The 17262-nt window shown below is 49.8% G+C and overlaps 6 protein-coding genes across 6 annotated transcripts; 2 read left to right on the forward strand and 4 right to left on the reverse strand.

Annotated features, from left to right (window-relative positions):
* Positions 1–79: 79 nt before the first annotated feature.
* Positions 80–2225, reverse strand: N7469_010181 (putative Kelch repeats protein; the record flags this gene model as incomplete). The annotated part of the gene is made up of 2 exons (XM_056649086.1): positions 80–1713; positions 1781–2225. 2 exons carry the CDS (start codon positions 2223–2225, stop codon positions 80–82), a joined length of 2079 nt encoding a protein of 692 aa, XP_056496217.1.
* A 411-nt stretch (positions 2226–2636) lies between these two features.
* On the forward strand, positions 2637–7274 carry N7469_010182 (uncharacterized protein; the record flags this gene model as incomplete). Its single annotated transcript, XM_056649087.1, has 4 exons — positions 2637–2955; positions 3028–6542; positions 6598–6676; positions 6730–7274. 4 exons carry the CDS (start codon positions 2637–2639, stop codon positions 7272–7274), a joined length of 4458 nt encoding a protein of 1485 aa, XP_056496218.1.
* A 938-nt stretch (positions 7275–8212) lies between these two features.
* On the reverse strand, positions 8213–9316 carry N7469_010183 (uncharacterized protein; the record flags this gene model as incomplete). The annotated part of the gene is made up of 2 exons (XM_056649088.1): positions 8213–9067; positions 9131–9316. 2 exons carry the CDS (start codon positions 9314–9316, stop codon positions 8213–8215), a joined length of 1041 nt encoding a protein of 346 aa, XP_056496219.1.
* A 715-nt stretch (positions 9317–10031) lies between these two features.
* On the forward strand, positions 10032–11564 carry N7469_010184 (telomere maintenance protein PBP2; the record flags this gene model as incomplete). The annotated part of the gene is made up of 4 exons (XM_056649089.1): positions 10032–10532; positions 10587–11102; positions 11177–11474; positions 11542–11564. 4 exons carry the CDS (start codon positions 10032–10034, stop codon positions 11562–11564), a joined length of 1338 nt encoding a protein of 445 aa, XP_056496220.1.
* Positions 11565–11943: 379 nt separating this feature from the next.
* On the reverse strand, positions 11944–12752 carry N7469_010185 (uncharacterized protein; the record flags this gene model as incomplete). Its single annotated transcript, XM_056649090.1, has 2 exons — positions 11944–12437; positions 12566–12752. The coding sequence occupies 2 exons, from the start codon at positions 12750–12752 to the stop codon at positions 11944–11946; spliced, it is 681 nt and encodes a 226-aa protein (XP_056496221.1).
* A 343-nt stretch (positions 12753–13095) lies between these two features.
* On the reverse strand, positions 13096–17192 carry N7469_010186 (FG-nucleoporin NUP159; the record flags this gene model as incomplete). The annotated part of the gene is made up of 4 exons (XM_056649091.1): positions 13096–14896; positions 14964–16380; positions 16436–17068; positions 17126–17192. 4 exons carry the CDS (start codon positions 17190–17192, stop codon positions 13096–13098), a joined length of 3918 nt encoding a protein of 1305 aa, XP_056496222.1.
* Positions 17193–17262: the final 70 nt, after the last annotated feature.

Raw genomic sequence — 17262 nt, forward strand, 5'->3', positions numbered from 1 at the left:
TTTAAAGTTTTTGTAGATCTTGAATGCTCCTTAATCAGCTCTAACCAATGCAGTACTACTTTGTTTCCTCCTGTTCCTATCACCGACGACGACCGGCGCCTCCAATATTCTCAGCACGCTCAGCCATGCTGACCACCTCACCAATGCCGGCAGCTTCCTGTTCGTCTTCCAAAGCCATAATCTCCTCACGGCTATCCCACCACTTTTCCTCTGCCATGTCAAATGCAGCTTTCCGCAATTCCTTGATGGTCTTGCCCTCGACCAGACCCTTCATAGTGAGAGCCTCGATTCCGATCTGCTGCCATTCATCCGCTGTACGGCTGAAGAATTCTCGCAAGCTCTCGAAGGGGCGTGGAAGAGGTCGGCTGTCTTGAACAGTTGGCTCTTGCTCCTCCACTTCAAGTTGCTCCATATCCTGCGTAACTGATGGCACGGTAACTTCAGTCGGGGCTGCCGAAGAAGCATCAAGAGACATAGAATCGCCTTCTTCTTCATCTTCATCCATGTCCTCGTCTTCATCCTCATCCTCATCCATATCCTCATCGCTATCTGCCTCATCCAGGAGATTCCAGTTCTCGGGTTCTCTGTAAAAGATTTCCTTCACACCATCCATCTTGCCCAAATCAATGGAGTACATGTCGTCAAACGTAAATTCTCGATCGCCCTTTTCGAATGTTCCACCATAGATGAAAAGTGTGTCATCTTGGACAGCAAGCTGGGCATTGAAACGCCGATGCGGCATTTCGAAGCGAACCACAGCGGGCTTGCTAGGCTCCTCCGGCTCCTCAACCTTGGGAGCACTTGACTGCATGAAGTCATCATCGTCACTCCGAATGCCTTTTTTGGCTTCCAAGGCTTTAAGGTTGTTCAGAAGCTCCTCTTCGTCCGCCTTGCTTCTATCGCGAGATTTGATAGCCTGGTTCGCTTGCTTCTTACCTGGCGCACGAGGGCGACGCAAACCCAATGGGAAGAATCGGTTCCGATCCGTGGTCCAAGCAAATAAAGTGTCGAAGAACTCACTGTCGATTCCTTCTTCAGTCAATTCAACATCATGAACACCGCCAAACATGATTCCACGGCCCTTGTGGTAGGCCATTGTTGTTCCAGCGCGAGCCGGGTTGGGGGTATTAGCTGGCTTCTTTCTTCTTTCCCATCGAATTGTAGGAGGGGCTGATGATGGTGCGTCGGGGCCAGGAGGCGTGAGTCTCAAGAACCAAGTATCTTGGTGGACCAGAGGCCGCAGGGTCATTTTTTGAGGGCCGCCCTTGTTCTGCTTGCCGCCTGCTCCGGCGGAAGTTTTGACTCTTGAGTAACCGCCATAGATCACTGCTCCGCTGTCATGAGGCAGGAATGAAAATGATGATCGTGGGTCTGGTTTCTGAGCTGCAGCATTCAAGACGGGATTGTGCCAAGTATATTGGTTGCAATCGTAGATCCACAGATCTTGCAGATACTTTGTTTGCTGGGAGGTGTCCTGGAATCCTCCGAAAAGAATGATATAGTTCTGGATAATGTTTAGCCCTATATTACAGGCAGAGTGATAATCATCCATTGAAGTCCACATACCTTGTAGTAGGTCATCCGGTGACCACTTCTTGCAGGGGGGGCCTTTGCCTTTAGTCTCCAGGCGAGTCCATTCTCTTGTCACGGTGTCCAAATGCCAGAAGTCATTATAGTGATAGAATGTACCCTGTTTGGGCGATGAAAATTCTCCTGTTCGCGGTTAGACAGAATGCTTTAATTTATAGATGGAATGATAAGAATTGGGTCTTCATCTTACCTCCGAACAAGTAGACACCACCAGTGTTACCTCCACGGCACCAGGCATGACCACTTCGTGGAAGAGGACTATTGGGACTGGTGACTTCTCTCCATTCACCACGATCAATCAGGTAAACATAGAGATTGTTGAAGAATGTCGCATGTGTTCCATCGTAGTACTCGCCGCCAAAGAGTAACAGCTCATTCCGGTTCGAAGGCGAGGCAAGCACTGTAGAAGATGAGCGAGCTGCCGGAGGTTCCGAAGCAACTTCAGTGACCTTTAAGAATCTGGCTTGCTCCTCAGCATACTGAGCGAGAATCGCATCTAGGTCAGCCTCCTCGACGTCGCTGTCCACATCTTTGTTCTTGGCCTTGGACTTTTTCTCTGTCTTTGCAGATTTCTTGGATTGCTTTGCAGCAATTCTTTCCTTGTGCTCAGCAGACTTCTTGTTTTTCTTGCCCATGGTGGAATTGTATATCACGGTAGAGGCTTTTATCTTTCTTCCTTTTTTTTTTTCCTGCGCAGTTTTAACTCCGCGGGGCATAAAAAAGTTTCCCCACATATCGGCGATAACTACAATTGCCCCCGCGGTTTCATTTAGGGAACATTGTGGCACTCATTGAAACCGCGGAAAAATTCTAAAAAAAATTACGATAAAACATAGAAGTCACAATTTACCTTCACATGCTATTTTCAGCTTCCAATCCATTCGAAATGCCCGTTTGTACCTCTTGAACACCTGCCAAAATGGGACCAGCTTATCAGCGCTGACCGCTCACGTGCACGACGCGTCGCAATCGCGAAAAGCGCGAGGGAAATTCAATCGGACGACAAGACGAGATCAGATTCAAGGCCATGTTTGCAATAATACCCCATGACGAAGAATAATTTGGCCTCTCATTTGAAATGGCTGCTCAAGCGAGGCCCTTCTCTATACCCGTCGTTGACCACCGAGGCTCCCGTTATTGAACAACCTACCCGAGTTTCTCAACAACCTACACCTCCCGAGGAATTCGAGATACCAGACGAAATATTAGAGGACGCCGATGATGTGACGGACGATACGATGGCACGGCTGATGCTTTGTCCCTCCTCTGAGAGTAAGCCTCGGATGTTGAGCCAGGCCGACAAAAAGCACGAAACGACGCCTACGACCTCAAAAAGGCCATCTACATCGCGGAGCATGGTCACGGGTATGTTTGATAGTATTTCATTAATATGAGACCATCTAACTTGTCAGATGTACTGATTTATTGTGTTTTTAGCGGAATCCCACCACGAACCAAAGCTTGCGTCAATCAAAAACAATCGACCAAAGGCCACCCCTCACAAGTCGGAAGGCAAGCTTGATACATCGTCATTCGATGGTATTGAGTCCATTGACCTCACAGGGGAGATTAATCGGTTTCGAAACCCTTCATCAATACCAGACCTGGGCGAGCCCCGTCGTTTATGGGCCGATGGGGCTGCATCGCGCGAGCGCCCCGAAGAGAAGCGAGGGAAGAAAAGAAAAAGCGAAGAATACACGTCTGATCTACTCTCACCGTCTCATCACTCTACGAAGATTCGAAATCCCTCCAAGGCAAGTAAATCACCCGTTACCGACAATACCATTTCAGAGGTGCCGAGACCGTCAAGCCGAACCGCCCCTCAGAATGCTACAAAACAATCAAAAGAAGCTCCCAAGCGTGTCATCGCCGATTCCGATGATGAACCCGAGGAGGACCCGTTCGATAGTTGGCTTGGTGCTGATGATGTTGATGATATGGTCTTCGACCCCGATCCGCCTTTATATCCGAAGCTGCCTGATATGAGCTCTCAAGAAAACAACAAATCGGAGTCACGCAGCTCAGTTCCACGGGCTTCCGTCAGTGATATTGAAGGGCTACTCCCAGCAAAGGTGGAGAAGAAAATAGACCGCTCGAAGCCAGAAAATACGGAATCATCGCCAACACCAAGAGCGTCTAGTTCCCAACAGAAAGAACCAGAAATTCTGAAATTTCTTGCCCTCCCTCCAACATCACTTACTCAAGCTATATCCGGCCTGAAGGATACACTCCAAAAGAATGCCGAAATTGTGTATGAGCAGGCCATGGAAGGCCGACCTGCACCGGATCTGATCGCCGCGAACAAGGCTTTGGTGACTCAAATTCAAACTATTGAGTCCCTAAAAACTGCCCAGGACTCCTACAAAGCTCTCCTTACCCGAAAAGACACCCTCAAAAAGAGTCTCATGCAAGTCATATCTCAGGGTGTCGATCCGACCACAATGCCCGAGCTATCCCAAAGTCGAGCTGTAGAAGCCGAAGTCGAAAAGGTCGAGGCAAATATTCGCGAACTTCTCCCTCGATCGAAAATATTTGATATTGCGACTGCGTCAGCCCCATCAGCTAATCGTTCACACCCAGAGCCAACACGACGATCTCCTCCACAAGATCTATTTGATAATTCTGTCCTGACAATTGATTCCCCTCCTGCAAGACCCCTCTTGGCGCACCGCAGTGAGCCCTTTCAAACGCAGCAGTCTACCGACACAAATTCGCGAGATCGGAAAGACGAGCTGGCCAATGAAACACGACATGGACACGATTCATTTGTTGGTCGCAATATGGGCTCCCCGCTACTCGCTCCGGCGATGGATTTTGACGACTTCGATTGGAACGCTAGTGATGACGAGATGCTCGAGGCGGCCGGAAGTTTCGATGATAGCGCAGTTTTCACCCAGAACCCAATGTCGCAGAGCCGACAGGTCTTTGCAGAAACTTCTGGTAACACGTCTCGCTTGCCTGCTCCAAAGAAATCACCAGGCCGTAGTCATTTCTGGTCCAACCACCCTTGGTCTCAAGAAGTGAAAACTGTTCTCAAGGACCGTTTCCATCTACGCGGATTCCGTCCAAATCAACTCGAAGCTATTGATGCAACACTTGCTGGAAAGGATACATTTATTCTTATGCCCACAGGTGGAGGCAAGTCTCTTTGCTATCAGCTGCCTTCGATAGTCATGGGCGGAAAGACACACGGTGTGACTCTTGTGGTTTCGCCACTGTTAAGTTTGATGCAGGACCAGGTAGACCACCTGCGCAAGTTAAATATCAGTGCATACCTACTGAATGGCGAATCAGATAGGTCCGAGCGATCATGGATTATTGGTCAGCTCTCAAAGGCTGGTGGGGAGGGCCTGGAGCTGTTGTACATCACACCTGAGATGATCAACAAGAACCAAACACTCGTGCGAGCTCTCGAGAAACTCCATCGGCGAAACAAACTTGCCCGACTAGTAATTGACGAGGCACATTGTGTGAGTCAATGGGGACACGACTTTCGACCAGACTACAAGGAATTAGGTGAAATTCGGGACAAAATACCTGGAGTTCCAGTGATGGCATTGACCGCCACTGCCACAGAGAATGTCAAGGTTGATGTTATACACAACCTGAAGATGACAGGATGCGAGACATTCTTGCAGAGCTTCAACCGTCCAAACCTCACCTATGAAGTGCGTCCGAAAGGCAAAAATGATGAAGTATTGGCTGGCATCGCAGAGACAATCAAGCGCTCCTATCGTAATCAGTGTGGCATTATCTACTGTCTATCGCGCAACACTTGTGAGAAGGTTGCAGAAAATCTTCAGAAAAAGTACTACTTAAAGGCCAAGCACTATCATGCAGGCATGAAGTCGAATGAAAAGGCTGAAGTACAGAATCTCTGGCAGAAAGGCGAATGCCATATCATTGTTGCCACCATTGCCTTCGGGATGGGCATTGATAAACCTGATGTACGCTTCGTTATTCATCACAGCATCCCCAAGAGCCTCGAGGGATATTACCAGGAAACAGGCCGTGCCGGTAGAGATGGCAAGCGTTCTGGTTGCTTTCTTTATTATGGCTATAAAGATGCAGCTACTCTCAAAAGAATGATCGATTCTGGGGATGGCAGTTTTGAGCAAAAAGCTCGACAAAAGCATATGCTCCGAAATGTGATTCAATTTTGCGAAAATCGCAGTGATTGCAGACGAGTACAGGTGCTCGCCTACTTCAACGAGTATTTCCGCCGTGAAGATTGTGGTAACTCCTGCGACAATTGCAAGTCTGATCTGGTGTTCGAGTCGCATGACTTCTCGGAGCAGGCGGTATGTGCTATTAAAGTCGTTCGGCACTTCCAATACGAGTTGAAAGAGAATGTTACTGTCCTTTACTGTGTGGACATACTTCGCGGGGAGGTGCGAGCCAAGTCTGCATCCCACAAGCGCATTCCTTGGTATGGTAAATGCGCAGACCTTGACCGAGGAGAAGCAGAGCGGCTATTCTATCGCTTATTGGGCGAGGATGCTCTCTTGGAAGACAATGTGATCAACGGGAAAGACTTTGCTGTCCAGTACATCAAAATTGGCCGTCGTGCCTCCGACTATGAGAGTGGAAAGCGAAAAATGATGTTGCAAATGCGCGTCTCTCCAAACGGCAAAGCTCGACCTTCTAAAGCAACCCAAAAAGGAAAATCTGGCAATCAACCTCATCCACAGTCCACTATGGTCTCGTCACCTATCCAGTCGGCCAATGATCGTCGTCAAGCGCGTACCCAGAAACAGAGGGTACCTGTGGTAGACTCAGACGATGAGAGTGATGGATTTGAGCCTATTCGAGTGGCTGGACGGGCCGGAAAGAAGGGTATCCATGAAATGGGCCCGCCAATCACAAGTGATCAAAGATTAGATCAACTGGACCATCTACACCGTGCGGTTGTAGAAGACTTCGAGGTCACGGCCAAGAGGTACCTCCAAGAAGTAAGTTCTTGCTTAACGGATGCTACAATGAAATGATATGCTGATTTTTGAACAGGTTGTCGTTGAGAAGGGTCTTCGTTGCCAGCCATTTTCCGATCAGACGTTGCGTGAAATGGCGATTTCTTTCCCCAAAAGTAAAGAGTACCTACGACATCGAATTTGAAGCCAGTGCTAATATTTCATACAGCCCCTTCTGAACTTTCTGCCATTTCAGGAATTGATAGTGACAAAGTCACTCGTTATGGCCGTCAAATCCTGAGGCTCGTAGATAATGCCAGGCGACGGTACCAGGAACTGACGCAAGATGCTGAGATGAATGGGATTGTACCAGATCCGAATCACCACAATGTTATCAATCTCAGCAGCAGCGACGAATACAGTGATGAAGATTTGTTTGCAGACCAGGATACGAATTTCGATCTTGATTATCCCGTTGAGGAACCCAGTCAAGACATCACGAGCCGTTATTTCCCCCCTCCACCATCACCCGGCGAAGACCCCGGTGATTTTGACCCGGGTCCTTCGGCCTCTAGCTCCAGGGCCAAGCGTCCTTATGCCAAGCGGGCTCCACGCCGCAAAAACGACGGGTCCACGGGTAGATACAAAGCCAAAGGTGCTCGATCTAAAGCCAAGTCTGGTGACCGTGCCCCCGGCCGGGGCGCGTCGTCCGCGCCTCGCAGGGCCGCAAAAACGAAAGCTCCCAAAACCTCTATTGGAATGATGCCTATCTGAATTTATGTTGTTTTGTATGAGTTGATAATGATTGGGCCTGTGAAGCATCTATTGGCGTTCTGCAAATTACCCACGGATTTTTTCTTTTGGTCTTTTATGTGCACTACCTATGGCCTGCATGTTTACCAGATAATGTTTGGCAGAACTCGGCTTTATCTTTGTTGTTTTAGCGATCATCCTGTTCTGCTTTTGCCCATTGAGTAGTTATGAGCATCCTGATTTGCTCATAGGGCACCCATGATCTGATACTGACCCTGATCTGAATATCCCTCGAGGATATCAGCGAACACGGGGCATTTTTCAAAAGACACGCACGAAGTCTTACATTCTTAGATTTAGCTTTGGTAATACATACAATAATTGAATCTTGCTGGCTATATAAGCTCATCTTCGAGTATCTATGTTTCTATGTGTTTGTTTCTCCAGTAGAAGTAATTTTGCTACTTGTAGTAGTAGTAGTAGTAGGAGTAGTAGTGGAAAGAAAGCCATGATCCTGATCCTTGGTGCAAGACTCAACGAAAGCTGAGAAAAGACTTCAGTGCTTCAACACAAACTATCATAGGTCTTGCAAAGGCCCTATCAATTTGACAGAATTATGAATTGCATCATTATGCCCAGGCCCTGCCCACCAGTATTGAGAGTTTCACGGTCAGTGTTGCAAAATTGATATCGGAGCCAAATAAGCAAGCTGGAACTCTCGATTATTTCAATTTTCTTCTCTGGGGTGTTTAATTGTACAGACTGGTAGGCAATAGTTGTAACTTCAGATATCCCAAAAGCAAAACTTGTCAACCTTCGGAACGTGACCTAGATCCTGTAAGGTTTCCTCCATTATGAAATAATCTGCTTTCATTGTGGACACACCTGGGCCACAGAACCCGTGAAATATTGAATTGACATGTACACAATGGAGATTATGATGAGCCTATTACTTGCCATCAAGCTCCCAAAGAGCGGCCGAAGTCAATTAATCGCAAACGTCTTGCATCTCTCGGATGGAATTGAGCTACCTTGGCTCTCACAAGAAAGCGAGATGCGGCCGAGTCACGCGTTAGGTCGACATATGAAAAATCAGCCTCCAAAAGAGCATCCAGTAATTCGTGTAGTTCGGTGGCGGCAGCCTGTCGTTTGCCAGTGGCAGTGGAACCATCATCATTTCGGCGGAGGTATTGATCGATGCGTTGTTGATTTCCGAGATCCGGCTCCTCCGTTTCTTTTTGCTTTTTTGGTTTCCCATGAGCTGTGTAGCCAGCTTTCAAAGTCGCATCTGACACTTCCAATTCATCTCCCACCGTAGGCCCGCCAAGGTCCTCAGCAGCTAGCATTGGTGCTAGTGTTTCATCGATAAATCTATCTAGAGAATCTTTGAGCTCCGTTGACGCTCGTTCGATGTCCCGATTCTTCTTCTTTTGCTCGCTGACCACTTCCTTGGCCACTTGTGATGGAGTTTGCTCTCCTTTTCGCGCATTGGTATTGCGAATTCTCTGGAGTCTTTCCCGCAGTCCACTTGCAATGGCGCGGGAATCCCGCAAGTTTGCGTCTTCTATGCGCAGGCGTTCGCGATCCTCTGATAATTTCTCCGCGGTCACTGAGACAGAGGTCTTACCCTCTTCGATAAGTTTGCCAGTTTGCTCCAATGCCAACAAAGGAGGTAGGACCGAGTCTGTTGGTGGCAGCTGATCTTCAGCCTTTGATACTGACTCGTACGCCTTCTTGGCTAGACGTGCTTGTTGCACGCGCGTCCACCGGTCATCTCCACCGTCCAAGAGACCATGGTTACGAACCTCACGAAGCTATATACAATTTTTATAAGCTCCCATTCACATTTCAGAATGGAATGGGCTGATTGCGCATACCTTTATGAGTTCTTCCTCCTGTCGACGGACCTGGTCCTGCAGCTGCTGCAATGTTCCATCTAACCGTCGCGCATAGACATGCAGTGCCGTTGCACTAAGAGGCTCGTGGGCGGCCTCCTTCTCTGCAGCCTGACGATTCTGTACAAATCTCTGAATATTGGACACGGTTAAATCAGAAGGATCCATGGTATTCCACACAGCTCTTTCCTTCCGGGATCGAAGTTATACACGAGACAAAAATGAATCCGGAATCACAAATGCATATCGCATCTACACGCGGCCATCAACACCCGCACACGTGATGTCATTACCTCAGCAGCTTCACCTGCTAACTTCACGTCTTCCAACTTCACAATTTCCCATCACCTTCGACCTTCTTCCCCCTTCTCCCCGCAGCATTTTCATCCCAGTTTTGTTTCGGCTCCAATTTGGCTCACTAAGTGGTATCTTCGCTTGAGATTGATTTCAGGTTGCGCGCGCACTTTTCCCTTGCCTGATTTCCTAGCTCCGACACATCTCCTTAGCCCAAGTTGCATACACGACCCTTTCCACCACCATTATCACCACCACCACCACCTCCTCCTCCCTTACACCCAATCTTCACACTCAAGTCTTCCTTGAATATCCTCGTGAAGCTCAGACTTTGCTTCCTTGAGGCCCCGTATTATCATCACTTGCTCTGAATTTCATCCTATCGGCACATCCACCCCCCGACCATCTTCTTTCTCCACAGCACTGCACCAGACCTTCCCCCTCGTCGATCGCCAAGCACCAGCACCTTTTCGTGGGACCCTCTGGTGTACATAGTCGATCTTAAGAAGAGAAAACAAAAAAAGAAGAAAGCAAACTTCATTCTTGACATCGATCTTTCACGTAAGTGAAAACAGGCAGCAGCACGAAAATGTCGGCATCTCCTTCCAACCTTCAGTCGGCCAAGCGGCCCCTTGAGGATCCCTCCTCCCCCTCTGGCCCCAATGACCAGCCGGATGCCAAGCGACCGGCCCTGGATAAAGTAGTGAAAAACGACCCCGAAGCCGAGGCGAATGTCTCGAGCAACCAAATCCCCTCCGTGGAAGATACCAAGGACATCCAGGGCGACACCGTCGTCCCTGATGCCCCGAATGGCAAGCATGCGGAAACCCAACCCATCCAGTCAACTGCTTCCCATGGCGAACGCGCTGGCTCCCAGTCTGATCAGCAACCCCCCCAGGACGAGACGAACTGGATCCATATCCGCGCTGTGATCTCCAGCCCGGAGGCCGCGACAGTTATTGGAAAGGGAGGTGAGAATGTTTCCCAGATTCGTCGTGCTTCTGGCGCCAAGTGCACCGTCAGCGACTACTCTCGGGGTGCCGTCGAGCGGATTCTGACCGTGAGCGGCCCCCAGGACGCTGTAGCTAAGGTAAGCTTCCCTATACCCCCGCTCTGTGAGAATTGACTTGTTAACGATTTTCAGGCATTTGGTCTGATCATTCGCACCCTGAACAATGAACCCCTTGATGCCCCTTCTACTGCCCAGTCTAAGACGTATCCTCTGCGTTTACTAATCCCGCACATTCTCATCGGCTCCATCATTGGAAAGGGTGGTAGCCGGATTCGTGAGATCCAGGAAGCCTCTGGTGCGCGACTCAACGCTTCCGATGCCTGCTTGCCTTTGTCCACCGAACGCTCCCTCGTCATTCTTGGCGTTGCAGATGCAGTTCACATTGCGACTTACTACGTTGCTGTTACTCTTGGTGAGCAACTGACGGAACGATTCGGAGGTCCCGCGGCTTCGGCCTACGCTACTCGTAGCGGTGGACCTGCCGGTGCTGTGCCTGGTGGCATGCAGGTTGTTCCTTACGTCCCGCAGCCCGCCGGCGGTCAATACGGTCACCCCGATACCTTCAAACGTCACCACCCGCATCCCAATCGTGCCCAGGCTGGATCCTATGGCGTTCCCTATCTGCATGGCCAGCCTGCAGCGACCCCTGTGCCTCAGCAGGCTATGGCTTATGGTAGTGCGACCCCCCCCACACTCCCTATGCTGGCGGCGCTCCTCACCAGCCTGCCCCATATGTCGGTGGCCCACAGCCTACTCCAGGCCGTGGAGCCCCTGCCCCTGCCGCTCCTGTTGGCGGTGCTATGCCCGGCCAGCCTCTGACCCAGCAGATTTACATCCCCAATGACATGGTTGGTGCCATTATTGGCAAGGGGGGTGCTAAGATTAACGAAATTCGTCACCTGAGTGGCAGCGTTATCAAGATCAACGAGCCGCAAGAGAGCAGCAATGAGCGTCTGGTAACAATCACTGGTACTCAGGAGTGTAACCAAATGGCACTGTATATGCTTTACTCACGACTTGGTTCGTATTCAATCCATAAACATCTCTCTGATTTCCACTAAAGGACATTTTGCTAACCGTTTTATAGAGAGCGAGAAGCACCGAGTTTAAGATCTACCTCTACCTTGGGAGCCTTCCTGGCGTTGTACCCAAAAAGTCCACGGTGGTTTATGATGATTCCGTTTGTTATCTTTGATTTTCACCTGGGTGTTCTTTGTTGGCCTCTTCTCTTCTTGCTGTATCTTATTCGAGGCGAATGATCCAATCCGACCTCCTAATATCCAATCCCACTTTTTTCCACCCATTGCACACCCCTTCCCAGTAGCACAAACCCAATTCCTCCCCACTACATTACTTTCACATTTCCATCAAGCACCATCACAAATCGCAGATACAAACACAAGATTACCTCTGTGCAGAACTATGAATGTCTGTCATTCGCCACTGCTGTCACAGCCAACAACTTATCATCCATCTGAACCCCGAGGACTTAGATCTTCTTGAAACTGACATGCTTTATCTCCAGTCCAGGGACGGGAGGCAGCATCTTTTCTCGAATAGGCGCAACAGCCTGTTGAAACTGTGCCGTCTCCTTTGCCTGCAAGTGTGCTTCAACCGTCTCCCATCCAATAGCCAACAGATGCAGTATGGCATGTCCACTGGGACTATTCGCATGCTGCACCATACTTGGACGATCGACATGTCCCATCGCCCACGATCGAGGTCCACTGGCCTGCGGTAAGTGCTCGACCAACACAATGCGGAAATTGATCAAATCAGCATTCAATTGTCTAGTCTCTTGGACTGTCAATGAGCTGGGAAACGGTAAGGTGCAGATTTCAGTAACTGGGTTCGCGGTGAGGGTTCCCGTGCTGGAGATAGGCGGGCTTAGGGTTGTGTAGAGTGCAGTTGGGGGCTGCGCTGATGGTGCAAGGAAAGGCTGCAGAAGATTGACGGCTGTTGAACAGCGAGCATCTGTCCACTCTGTATGATCTATGTTAGTTCAGGTACTTCTATACGGCAGTGGTAGAGGATTGATGAGTCTTCCCGGCAAACGGAATAAACCACCAGCCTGCATTTTGTAGATGGGAATGTTATTAGAAGAAACATACCCACGGCCCAAATAATCACATCGTCGTCTTCTACCACACGGCCCCATACGGAATTTCGATGACCGCTTTGATGCTGAGTAGTTTGGAAAACTCCTAGTAGAGCACGACCCTCTGTGCTTGCTGGATCTTCGGGCCGAACCTCTGCTTTCACTTTGAAGAAGATGAACTCGCTAATACTCTGCGACATGATTTTAATCTGGGCATTAGATGATATAGTAATGGAGATAGGAACTTGGAGTGCATCTTGAAGTTTACGGTTTAGAAGTCCGAAAGTAGGAATTGAGCTGGGACTGATGTCACACCTCAGTCAGTCTGTCAGTTCGTCATTAAGCCATGCTAGTCGATAATCAAAAACAGCAGAAAGGTGGACTATGTACATCTCCGTGAAAGAAAGAGGATGTTAAACTCCCCTCTAATTAAACCACGCCGGGAATTGTATCAAAGAAAATAGATTCGTCCGAATGTCTTCACTTTCATCTTTCCATCTCTCCGTCTCTTCCTCGCCAGTAGATGAGGAGGGAGGTAAGCCCTTATTGCTTGTCAATCACCTCCCAATCCCCATCCAAAGTACGCACTTTACTCTCCTTTTTCTCAATTGCAGTCTTCAGATTGCCTACTAAATGCTGGCGGCGGAGGTTCTTGGACTTCCAACTAGTACTCTCCCCCTGGATCACATTCTGGCTGACACCTTCAACACTGCGGAGACGGCTGTGTCTGGCAGATCCATTGATACTCGCCCGGAAATTGACCCCGCGAGAGGCGGACTCAGGAGTGTGGTAAGCACTACCATCAATGGAGCCACGAGAACCCGGAGTCGCAGGGAACCGGCCTATATTCTTGCGGGGAGTACTCAAGGGGGTACCCTCGCGACTGTTTGATGCCGTAGAGATGTCGACGCCAAGTTTCCGCATCTGAGCTTCCAGGACATCAATATCACTGCTCTTACTCTCTGCCATGCTCATCATGGTAGCGATAGTAGAAGCGACAGCTTCAACGGTAGGCCGCTTTCGGTTGGAAGCAGATGTTCCGTCGACACGAGGAATATCAGCCAATTTAGCTCGTAGTAGTGACACACCGTCTTCTAGGCCAGCCATCTTGGCTTGAAGCTCGGTAAATCCGGTGCGAAGGTCCTGCTGAAGCATGGCTTGCTCAGCCGAAAGAGGGGCCGCAATAACAGAGCCTGTGTTGGTGTGTGTATCGAGAATCTTCTGCAAACTGACCAACTGACCGCGTAGCGCTAGCAAATCCTTTGCTAACAGCTCGCCGCTTTGCTTTAACTTCTCTTCGACGCCTTGCACACGTTGGTCTTGAAGAAAGTCACGAAGAGCAGCCACGGCCTCATCGATCTTGGTAATATCCTGAAGGGAGACCTTCTCATCAAGTATGGCTTGAGGTTGCTCACTCTTGAGGATTTTGACCCATTCCTGAACATCCGACAGTTGAGGACGTTGCTGATAAAGCAGGTATGAATCCAGGGACCGAGCATTGATGCCCAACGTATCGACCATAGAGTTGATATCGCGGTAGAGACGCTCAATCATGCCTGGGACACCCGGCTTAGCTGTCTCGCCTGCGTAGTTCTGGTGTGGCAGGAAGGGGTCGAGAGTCGCAACAGGCTCAACCGGGCGAGCAAGGTCTGCGCGAAGACGCTCATCTTCATCGTCATCTGACAAAGAAAGAGCTTCTTCTCTTTCTTCCTCTTCCCTAGTACCTTGTACGTCCTGTTTGGCGTGTGTCTGCGAGCTATGACTGGGTTTTCGTAGCTGTCCCTTACTTTCAGCAATCTGTGTCAGCGAGGCCTTTCGAGTGGCTAGAGCACTTCCAGCCTCCTTACGCTGCTCAGGTTTCTTCGAAAACATGGTGTTTTTCTGAGAATTGACACGAGTGGGACTGGGTGAGCGGTAGGGCTCTCTGTTGTTTTGGGCAACTGGCCCGGGAGGCGGAAGGAGCGGCTGTTTGGGAATTTCCCCAAAAAGTTGACGAGGCGGTTTCTGGCCTTCTTGGGAAGGAGCGTTCTTGGGGACACTACTGAAAAAGTCGCCGGTTGCACTCTTCTCCGACAAACCTCCGAAAGAACTCTCTGCAGATGGCTTAGGACTAGGTATTTTAGACTCATCATGAGTGATTTCTTCACCACTGTCAGAGAAGTCGGACGCATCACCTTCAGAGTCTGCGTCGGAGCCATCTGGGACTGGAACGGCTTCCTCGGCTGGCTCTGATTTCACCTTTGTGAAGTCGGGAGGTAATGGTGCCTCCTCAAGGGCCGCAGGAGGGCTTTCAGGTTTTTTGGGCTTGGACAAGAAATCTGGCGGTAGAGGAGCATCCTCGGCCCTTGCGGGTGACTTCTTTGTGACGAAGTCTGGGGGGTAGAGGAGCGTCATCAACCTTGGGAGATGACTTTTTCTTCGCGCCCAGAAAATCTGGAGGAAGAGGCGCGTCCTGTGGCACAGAAGATTTCTTTCCAGCAGTGAAGTCAGGTGGGAGGGGTGCATCCTCAACAGAGCTCTTAGATACATTTGAAGACGCTGACGTATCACCAGGGGCATAGCTTGCTCTGCTCATGGAATCTGGCGGCAGAGGAGCATCAAAAGATGAGTTGAAGGTGGGTGTTGAAACAGACTGTTCGCGTTTTGGTGTCTCGGTCTTGTCAGAGGGAGCCGAAAGAGGGCTTGTAACTTGATTTTGTGTAGTGCTAGAGGTCGTGGTAGTACTGGTGTTGTTCTTAGCGAATGAGAATGTTGACTTTGTTGTCTCAGTCTTGTTCGATTTCCCATTCAGTGAAGTTGGAGCACCAAACATGCTTGAGGGCTTGCCGCCGAAGATTGAGAACGGCTCTTTCTTGGCTGGCTGTTCAGGTTCACTGTCATCACTGACCATAGATTCTCCCGATGGGCTAGCCTTTCCTGACGACGACACCATATCACCGAAAGAAGTACCGAACGAGAGTGCACCAGAAGAAACCTTATCAGATTTCGAACGATCGTTTGAAGAGGTTTTATCAGGCTTGAAGGAAGTTCCAAGAACAAAATCGCTTTTCTTCTGAGCACCAAATGGATTGTTCGTTTCGATGGTATCGGAGGGCTTGCCAAATGGATTATTCTGCTGTCCGGTGCCCGCTGACGCGAATGGTGAGCCATTTTGGGGCTTTCCAAACGGGCTCTTTACTTCACTAGTGCCAGCTGAACTGAACGGGGAGTTGGTAGCAGGTTTACCAAACACAGAGGGCTCCGAAGGTTTGCCGAACCCACTTCCACCAGAAGGTTGGGAGAAAGCAGAAGTGGTTGCAGGTTTACCAAATGTGGACGGTTCAGACGCTTTGCCAAATCCACTTTGACCGGAAGGCTTCGAAAATGAGGAATCCCCCGGCTTGGCCGAAGCGAAGCTCGAAAATCCACCTCCCCCGCTTCCTCCGGAGAAGGAGCTGAAGCCACCGCCTGTTGAGTTATTTCCAGTCCCAAGAAGACTTTTTCCGGGGGTACTAGGCTTTCCAAAGGGTGATGAGGCATTTCCGAAGCCTGACTGGCCAAATGCCGGCTGTCCTGGAGCGCCTGCAGTGCCAAACCCTGACCCAGGCTGGGAAGGGGCTCCGAAAGAGGGGCCCGCATTCGATGGTTTACCAAAGGCTGGGGCAGATCCAGTGCCACCCATTGGAGATGGACTTCCGAAGGCCGGGGCTGATTGCTTCCCAAAGGCGGTTGCACCCATGGTGGATGTGCTTCCGAATGAAGGGGCTCCAGCTGGCTTGCCGAAGGAAGCGGCACCGAAAGGAGAGGATTGACCGAACCCAGATTGACCAAAAGCAGGCTGTTGCGGTGCTGGAGAAGCTTGGCCAAACGCAGATTTTTGGGGGGGTAGAGGTTGATGTCGGACCCGAAGGTTGTTGACCTGGGCCTACTGAAACAAGTCCTGAGTAAGGAATCTTTTGCTTGATGGCTTGGTTGTAAATAAGCCACCAGGCGCAAAGAACACCATCATGATTCAGGAGGAAAAGCCCTGGGAGAGGAGACGAGCTCTCTGGTATTTCTGCTTCCTCGCCCTGGATTGGCGCAAATACATTTTCGTTGCTCGAAAGATCAGGAGCAAGTCCAATGACAGATGTATCATCGACCGAATCACGGAGAGGAACAGCGGCTTTCTGGCTATCATTGCTAATTTCCGTGGTCGTGAACTGACCATTAGAGTTGTCGTCCTTAGCAAACGGCTGATCAGACCGCGTAACGAGGCTGACATCGGCAGATGCCGTGGACGACACAATTAAAACATCCTTCAGGTTAGGCTTGTAGTCGCGAAGCCGGGCGATGAATTGGTAGGCCGGGGTACGTTTCAAGCCGAATCCAAGGGTCGAGCAAACCTCAGGGAGTCTTTGGATCAAAAAAGGTGCTTGTTTTCGTCGGGTGATTATGTACGGGGATGAAGGGGGGTTACCGCCCATGTCATCTTCTAGGGAGTTGGGGGTATAGATCACGAAGAAAACATCGTTCTCCAGCCATGAAATAGAAGAAACTATTACAGAGTCAGTACCCAAATTTTAAAACGACGAACCCACAAGTCGAGACTTACTATGGCATTCGCCCTCTAGGTCAGTAGGCCGGGGAACCTGATCTTTCTTAGTTCCATCGGCTGTCATTTGGTCCGCCGTTCCATCTGCTAAGCCAGCTACGAGCTGTTTGCCCTTGTTGCTCCATGCAACACAGCTA

This window comes from Penicillium citrinum (assembly GCF_028827155.1).
Source record: "Penicillium citrinum strain IBT 23319 chromosome Unknown utg000009l:1.0-4274883.0:1.0-4276374.0, whole genome shotgun sequence".
In the NCBI taxonomy this organism is placed as follows: domain Eukaryota; kingdom Fungi; phylum Ascomycota; class Eurotiomycetes; order Eurotiales; family Aspergillaceae; genus Penicillium; species Penicillium citrinum.